At 40.0% G+C, this 9,095-nt stretch overlaps 1 protein-coding gene across 1 annotated transcript; it reads right to left on the bottom strand.

Annotated features, from left to right (window-relative positions):
- Positions 1-310: 310 nt before the first annotated feature.
- Positions 311-8,811, bottom strand: RNASE6 (ribonuclease A family member 6). Its single transcript, XM_070626523.1, has 3 exons — positions 8,773-8,811; positions 1,487-1,839; positions 311-1,105 (listed from the first exon to the last, which is right to left on the bottom strand). The coding sequence occupies exon 3, from the start codon at positions 1,098-1,100 to the stop codon at positions 636-638; it is 465 nt and encodes a 154-aa protein (XP_070482624.1). The 5' UTR covers positions 1,101-1,105; positions 1,487-1,839; positions 8,773-8,811; the 3' UTR covers positions 311-635.
- Positions 8,812-9,095: the final 284 nt, after the last annotated feature.

Below are 9,095 nucleotides of genomic sequence, written 5' to 3'. Positions count from 1 at the left end.
CCCCAAATAATCCTCATGCCAAAGAGACATATCTTTGGGTGGCTAATTCCAGTCCCCCACAATAGACAATGGTTTCAAGGGAAATATATAAAGCCATGAGCAGAGTTTGAACGGATGAAGGACTTTCTTGTTCCAAAGTCCCAAAGACACAAGGGCAAGGGAAGTAGCAGAGGCCCCAGGGAACGAAATAATCTCAAAGTTTGCCAGAGCTAAAATAGCTTTCTTTGGAATACTGGCAAATGTAGGCCTAGATTGCTCCAGGCTGACAACGATGTGAAAGGGATCTCAAACACAGTCATACTCACACTCATTAGAATGCAGAAGAAAGTAGTTTTATTGCTGTGAACAGAGAGCTACAAAGCTTGGCAGAAGTTCCAAGGTTAAAAATACAGAGTCCTGGATCTTTCTTTGCCCTCTTCCTTGTTGCCTTCCTTCAAAACACACAAAGCTCCAAAGCAGAAAAGATCCCATTTCTTTTTGTCCCAACTCTGGTCTGGTGTCTTAGGCAATCTAATTTTCCCAATATCTTCCTTCTTTCTTCTATGGGAACCAGGAAAATCAATAAAAGAAAAAAAAAAAAAGCAGAGGAGATTATAAGAGAACCTGTGCCAAGTGAGGGGAAAATGGTGGAAACTTTAAACAATACTATCTAAGTGTACAGGAACCAAGTGATATGGAGGGTCACCCTGCTGAGGGGGTTCACAGGCAACAATGAAGAACTTGTATGGGGCAGCATCCCTGTAGCGGCAGTTAGGATACGTCCCTGACGTGAGACTGCACTGGGTCATGCGAACAGGCCTGGAACTCTGGTGGCAGTTTTTCTGGCCATTCTTGCAGATGATGCTGCGCAAATTGCAGACAGAAGCCACGTTCTGGAAGGAGTCATGTAGAAAGGTGTTTTCAGGTTTACAGTGCTTGGTATAATTATTGACACCATTCATTGCCTTGTTGCATTGGAGAGGGATTGGCTGTATATGCTGAATTTCAAACCAGCGAGCCTGGGTGAGAGACTTAGGCCAAGCACAAAGTGGATGCACCAGCACCCATAGTCCCAGCAGCAATAGGAACAGGGGACAGCGTCCCAGGAGACTTAGCACCATCTTTTCTGTGTGGGAAGAAGGAACATAATTGTGGTAATAGGACCAATAAGCGCAAAATCATTATTTGTAACCATTTAGATTTTCCTTGTTCTTCTTAAGGTTTCTTCGCTCTTTTTTTTTTAAACCATTTTCTTTCTCACTGAGTCTCACCATTCTATGAAGAACTTGAAGCCCAGTGAGGAGGAGTACGAAGTAAGGAAAACCTTCCTCTGATTAGCAGATCCCATTCTACTCTATGTCCTGTACTCATGCCTTTGATGGCCATGTCAGAAACTTTGTCTCTTCCCTCTTCCCTCCTGAAATATTTACCCTCCACCTATTTGACCTGGGCCTCCCAGCCACCTTCACTGCCCTAATCTCCCCAGCCCTGAGGCTTCTTCTCTTACCAGGTCTCTGTGCTGAGGCTCCTGCTGAGAACAGAAGAGGGGAGGTAGTCCCAGGCTCAAAGTCTTTTGTCTGCTGCTTCTCTCCCAGGCATACTAGAGCTGCCAGTGTGTAGCAGAGGAAACAGAAACCTAGGGCTTGGCGGATGAATTTCTTGTGCACAGTGTTGATGAGACTCTTAGCTTGCTCTTTAAAATAGAATCAATATTGCTGTATACACAGGAAGAAATAGTCTACTTACAGAAAAAATGTGACTCAAAACCCACAGTTTTGAGGAACTGATCACTTCCTGATCTGAGTTACTTCCTTTCTGATCTGAAGCTTCAGTTTTTTGAAGTTCTATGACTTCAGTTCCCTAGAAGAAAACATACCATGTAAATCTGATATAACAGCTGCAATATACTTGGTAATGTTGTGAGCTCCAACAACAAAGTTGAATGAACCACTCATTTATGCATACATTTATTGAGTCAGATACTGCGTTACTCAGATTCAGGAGCTCATGATCTAATGAAAGAGACCATCTGGTAAATGTATAAATACCATACATATTAATAAATATTAATAGCACTTACAGCTGTGTCGGAGGTGTCAAAAGATTTTCACATATTGAGGTATACGGGATAACTATTCGGGTTCAAAACTGATTCAACCTGAACCAAAAAAGCCTGACTTTTGGCCTATCAAACATACATTGTACATCTGCTTTAACCATTAAAGTGAAGAATGCACTCTCTTAAGATAAGAATATATACTTTCCCTCCTACACCCTATTGTTAACACCCTATTGGTAACTCCTATTGGTAACGACCAGATTAGTCCCTCTTGCAACATCAGGGTCATGTTGACCCGCTAGTTTGCAACTAACTACCTCTTTGAAACTTTGAAAATGTATCGTGGGTGTGTTTAATGTATGTTGTTTGTTCTACAAAGATCTAAGACTGTACTGAAAACCACGCTTCTCCAGAACACTTTCTTCCTTTCTGAAAGAGCCTTCCTGGTTTACAATCCTCACTCTGGCTCAAGTAAAATTCACCTTATTTCTCTTATCTATAGAATGGTTATTGGTCATTTTCCATTGACAGAGGAAACTACAGGAAACTGTGAGGAGGTAGTAGAGAAGAAAGATGATTGGAAGCATAATACTTGAACTGAGTTTTGGGGATTAATTAGAAGTTAGGTGAAGAGGATGGTAAGGACATCCCAAAGAGGGAACTGTATGTGAAGAGACCCATGCATCTGCCTCTTGAATCTGTTCTTACCTTTCCATTGGTGCTGCAATACCCTTATTCAAAACCTCATTCTGTCATGGAGGGCTCACATGAAAGCCTCCTCCATGCATGGCCTGACTCCAGTCTGTTTTCCTTCCAATTCATTCTATATATAACTTCCAGATTAGTCTTCCTTGAGCATCAATATAATAGTGGAACACTCTTGCCCAGTGCTTTTAATGGCTCTAATTATCTACAGGATAAAAAAGATGTCTGTTTATAGCAAAGTTGCAGCATACAAGGTTAATATATGAAATTCATTTGCTTTCTTATATACCAGCAATGATCATTTGGAGTTTGAAATTAAAAACACAAACAATTGCATTAGCACCAAAGAAAAACGAAATACTTAGGTATAAATCTAATAACATATGCACCAGATCACTATGAGGAAAACTATAAAACTCTGATGAAAGAAATCAATAATATCTCAATAAATGGAGAGATATTCTGTGTTCGTGCTGAATGAAACCAAAATATGTCACCCCAAAATATGGCTCTTTGACATAAAAATTATTTTGAGCTGAAGGCAATTAAGAAATAGTGGATGCAAAAAAAGCTTCCCCTTTTCTGCCTAAAGGCAGGAAATAACTTCTCCTTTTCCTGGAGATAGACGCTTATCAGCCCAGAGATGGCACCAAAGGAATCTCCAAACAACCCTTGTTAAACTAATCCTTATCTTCCCTAACTAGGCCCTAGTTGGACTACCACTGGCTCAAACCCCTTTATCTTGTCGATTTTTCACAAATTTATTCGTTCTTTATCTAAAAGGTTTAAAACTTCCTGCTCTGATCACTTCTTTGGGTCTTCATTCTCTTGTGAAGCCTCCCACGTATATGTAAACATTTAGTTTACAAATGTTTAGCAAACATTTGTATGCTTTTCTTCTGTTAGTCTTTGTCAATTTAATTTTCAGCCTCAACCAGCGACCCAAAGAAGGTCAAGGAAATCTTTCTCCTCCCCTACAATGCATAAGAAGAACCAGTATTGTTAAGATGTCAGTTCTTCCCAACTTGATCTATAGATTCAATGCAATCCCAACTATTATCCAGCAAGTTATTTTGTGGATTTGGACAAATTGATTCTGAAGTTTATACAGAAAGGCAAAAAATCCAGAATAACCAACCCAATACTGAAAAAGAACAAAGAAAGAGGACTGGCACTACCCAACTTCAAGACTTACTATAAAGCTACAGTAATTAAGACAATGTGCTATTGCTGAAAGAATAGACAAATAGATCAATGGAACAGAATAGTAAGTCCAGAAATAGCCCCATACAAATATAGTGAACTGATCTTTGACAAAGGAGCAAAAACAATACAATACAGAAAAGATATTTTTTTCAACAAATTGTGCTGGAACAACTGGACACCCACTTGTAAAAAAGTGAATCTAGACATAGACTTTACATCTTTCACAAAAATTAACTCAAACTGAATCACAGATCTAAATGTTGATGCAAAACTATTAAACTTCTAGAGGATAACATAGAAGAAAATCTAGGTGATCTTGGGTTTGACGATGACATTTTAGATATAACACCAAAAGCACAATCCATGAAAGAAAAACTGTGTAAGTTGAACTTTATTTATTTATTTATTTAAGTTAAAAACTTCTGCTCTGCAACAGAAACTGTTAAGGGAATGAAAAGTCAAGCCACAGACTGGGAGAAAATATTTGCAAAAGACATATCTAATAAAGGACTATTAGGAAAATACACAAAGAACTCTTAAAACTCAACAATAAGAAATCAAACAACCCAGTTAAAAAAAAATGGGCAAAAGATCCAAATAAACACTTCACCAAAGACAAACGGATGGCAAATAAGCATATAAAAAGATATTCAAAGTCACATTTTTGGGAGAAAAACTTTTTCTCAACCATATTAGATTTGAAGAGTGAAGGATGGGGTGGCTTGCAAATTAACTTTTTAAAAACACATCTTAACAGGAGAAAAGACAAGGTTTATTTACTTAGTATTTCAGCTGATAGTCAGAGGGTAAAGGTTTAAACACCAACTTAATAAAAGGGTGGGAGGGTGTTTAGGGGCTTCAATGGGAAAGTAAGGAAGGTTCTCCTGGGCTTTTTGATGTTAATGGAAGGGGTACCCTGTCTTCTTCCTGGCTGAAAGTTTCCCCATAGGGGAGTTTATAACTGCTGAATTCACACTTCCTGGTGCTAAAAGTCAGTCTTCTTTCAAACAGAAAAATCCCTCAGGGCAGTGGTAGCTGTAGTTTGGGGGTTCTGCTTAAGTTCAGATAATATTTGTTTCTCTGGCTGCTGTCTGTTCTGATGTTTCAGTTTAAAATAATTTTCAGACCATTTTAGTGGGCTGGTAATCCCTTTGATATGTCATTAGAGACTGCAAATTAAAACAACAATGCAGCTTTACTACACTCCTATTAGAATGACTGAAGTCCAAAAAATTGACAACTCCAAGTAAAACTGGAGGCCATCTTGTTTTAACTATACTCAGTTAGTTGTCTGTTTGCAAAAGTAGTTAGATAATGCATTACTAATGCACACTCCATTGATCTCTGACGCTTGGGTCACCGTGGTAACAGGTGGTTCAGTTTTTCAGGAACTGAGTCAACTCTTTGTCCAGTTCTGGCCAGTTAAGACCACTGACTCATCAACCGGGCCTGTGTGAATGATCTATGGTGATCATCTGACATCAGGGGACTGAAAACTCCACCTTCCTATCATGCTAACACCACCATTTTGTGAACGTACGTCCTACGAAAAGCAGTGAAGCTTGACTATGCTTGTACAGATCATCAATTATCTCACTTCTCCCTACCTCCAATTGTCTATTCCCACACTTCAAACTACTCCTCCTCTCTATCCTCTAACAATCACTAATCCCCCTTTTTTGGGGAGGCAGATTTGAGACTTGTTCTCCCATCTCTTTGCTTGGCTGTCTCACGAATAAACACTTTCTCTGCTGCAAACTTGTTGTCTTGGTGATTGGCATACCGTGTGGTGGGCAAAAACGAACCTGGTTCAGTAACACCAATGCTCACGAGGATGTGGAGCAACAGGAACTTTCATTCATTGCTGATGGGAGTACAAAATGGTATAGCCACTTTGGAAGACAACCTGTCAGTTTCTTACAAAGCTAAACACATTCTTACCATAAGATCCAGAAGTCAAGCTCCTCGGTATCTATACAAATGAATTGGAAACTTATGTCCACATAAAAGTATGTATGCAAATATTTATAGCAGCTTTATGCATAATTGCTAAAAATTGGAGGCAACCAAGACGTCCTTCAATAAATGAATGGATAACCAAACTGTGGTGCATGCAGATGATGGAATGTTACTCAACGTTAAAAAAAAAAAAAGAGCTATCAAGCTACAAAAAACCATAGAGGAACCTTAAATGCACATTGCTAAATGAAAGAAGCAAGCCTGAAAAGCTACATACTCTATGGCTATTTATAATTTCACTTCCTGGGAAAGCAAAACTATGGAGAAGGTAAAAAGATGAGTGCTTTCCAGGGTTGGGAGATGGTGTGAGGGATGGGTGAATAGGGACAGCGTGGGGGATTCTTAGAGTCACAAAACTATCCTGTATGATACTGTAATTGCGGAAACATGGTGATGGGGTTCAGGATGAGCCACCTCAAAACATGGCACCTTGGCATGTTGAACATCTTAAGCTGAAGGAGTTTAAGAAAACAGCAGAAACAGGAAGGTCACTCTTATATCCCCCCCTTGCCCTTCTTCCCTGAAAGCGGGAGATAAATCTCCCATGTGAAAGGTACCCTCCCTGTAGGAGGAAGGGAAGCATCTGTATCACCAGAGTCAGGGAATCTAGGGCCAAGAAGACCGTATAAACAAACCTTGCTACTTCTTCACCATCTGCTATGCATAGACCAAACCCCTTTGTCTTGTCAATTCTTTACAAATTGATTGTTTCTTTGTCTAAAAGGTATAAAATCTTCCTGCTCTGGTCACTTATTTGAGTCTTCATTCTCTTGTGAAGGCTCCCATGTACTTGTAAAAATTTAATAGTTTATATGCTTTTCTCCTGTTAATCTGTCTTTGCCAGTTTAATTTTCAGACCCAGTCAGGGACCCTAAGAGGGTCGAGGAAAACTTTTTCCTCCCCTACAATGACATTTTGCATTTGTCAAAACCCATAGGACCATACAACACAAAGAGTGAATCCTAATGTAAATTGTAGACTTTAGTTAATCATAATGTATCAATACTGGTTCATCAACTGTAACAAAAGTACCACACTAATGCAAGACATAAATAACAGGAAAACTGTGTGCCTTGTGGTTAGGAGGGAGGGGAGAAGAGGCATATGGGAACTCTGTACTTTCTGTTCAATTTTTCTGTAAACCTGGAACTACTCTGAACAAATATGTCTATTAATTAAAAAAAAATTGTCTGTCTGCTTAGTGCTCATATATACTATTCTACAGCTTGATGTTTTAGAATAGTCCCCTTTCTCTCCGCAGTTCCACAACTTGACAGTACCTCAAGCCCACTACCAGAGGAAAACAGTTCAAGTCACCCATGTCCTTAGGTAGGGGCCTCAACCCTGGCCTCACTTCAGAATTGCCCGTGGAACTTTTAAAAATGCCAGGATCCCAGGCCGACTGAATCAGAATCTTGGGGTGTGAGGTTTTTGCATGTCCATGTTTAATAAGCTCCATAGTGATTTTTTTTTTTAGAAATTATTTTTTAAGATTGGCACCTGAGCTAACATCTGTTGCCAAACTTTTTTTCTTCTTCTTCTTCTCCCCAAAGGCCCCTAGTACATAATTGTATATTCTAGTTGTAGGTCCTTCTGGTTGCACCATGTGGGACGCTGCCTCAGCAAGGCTTGAAGAGTGTGCCATATCTGCGCCCAGGATCTGAAATGGCCAAACCCTGGGCTGCCGAAGCAGAGCACACGAACTTAACCACTGGGCCATGGGGCCAACCCCAGAACAGTGATTCTGATATCCATTCCTATTTGAGAATCATTTTTCTTGTCTGACACTGATTTTCACCCAATGTCCAAGTTCTCAAGATTGGGCTTCTGCCTGACTCCTGAGATGAAATTTCCACTTTATCGTAATTCAGGCAGGTGAATTCCTGTCTTGCCACCATGAGTGAGGTGCAAGACAGATGGAGGAGGGCATGAATGGGAGAATTTACTTCTCTTATCTATCTCTTTTAAATTATCCCAAATCTTGGAACTGTGGGGGAAGAAAAATATGTTTTCCTTCTACCCTTCTAAGTTCTGAGCTGGCGGCCCCTGTAACAAAAGATAGATTAACGAGAAAAGCATATTAATTTATTTAATGTGTTTTACATGACACAGGAAGCTTCCTAAGGAAATGAAGACCCGAAGAAGCAGTTAAATCTGAGCGTTTTCATTCTAGGTTTGATGAAGAGTAGAAAGTCATGGAAAGATGTGCTAGAACAAAGGGTATGAGCTAAGTGTAACAAACTGGGGGAAACTTAGCAAGGCCTGTCTGTTCAGATTCCCCTCAGCATCTCTCCGTCTTTGGAGATAAGGATGCGCCTTTCCTCTGGATAGGGAGGGCACCTCTCACACAATGATCTTATGACCTGCTTCCGGGGAAGGTGAGAAAGTTCTTCCTGCACCTGCCATTTCTCAAATTCCTTCAGCTTGAAATAGTCAATATGTCAAGGTGCCATATTCTGGAGTAGGATGTCCTGAGTGCAGTCAGAAGCTGTGTAGGGAATGAACCCTGGTGGTTGGCTTGGCCCTTGTGCCAGTCCTACACTTCTAAAGCAAGTTCAAGGCATATGAGGTGTGTCCATTAGGGAGTCTCTATTTAAACACACCTGTGTCTTCTCCACACTCCTACTTGGCTGGAAGAGATTAGGTCTAAGGCCTGCCATTTGGTCTATTCCTTTCCCTAGATCTTTATATGCTTGCTGACTGCAAAAGTAATAGTCCCAAACTCTTGTCACTGAAGTAACAGAAGATTAATATCTTTAACCAAACAGTTACTTATTTATAACAATTATGAACCATATTCAGACCTCTTAGAACACTCCCTCTTCCATGGTTGCTGAGGTATTTCTGTGTCAGGCATCTGACCAATGAGTGGCCAGAACAGTGAGTCAGAGGCTGATGCTAAGTGATGAGTTCTAGGTTCCTTTGTGAGGTTTAATTTTCTTGTTTCTGCAGAGCTGAAGGCCTGAAACTCAAAATGGCCCCAATCCTTAGCCCTTTGACTAACTTGAGCATGTGATACCATTTTTTTTTGTCTAATTGTTACATCATACTATTTCTTACAATGCCTTTCTTCCTTTCCACACCAGTTATGAGAAGCTCTGTATAATTTCCGGCACAAGTCATAAGG

The sequence above is a fragment of the Equus przewalskii genome, chromosome 1 (genome assembly GCF_037783145.1).
Source record: "Equus przewalskii isolate Varuska chromosome 1, EquPr2, whole genome shotgun sequence".
Classification (NCBI taxonomy): Eukaryota; Metazoa; Chordata; class Mammalia; order Perissodactyla; family Equidae; genus Equus; species Equus przewalskii.
Note: the sequence above shows the minus strand (reverse complement) of the source record. Positions and strands in the feature narration are given on the sequence as shown.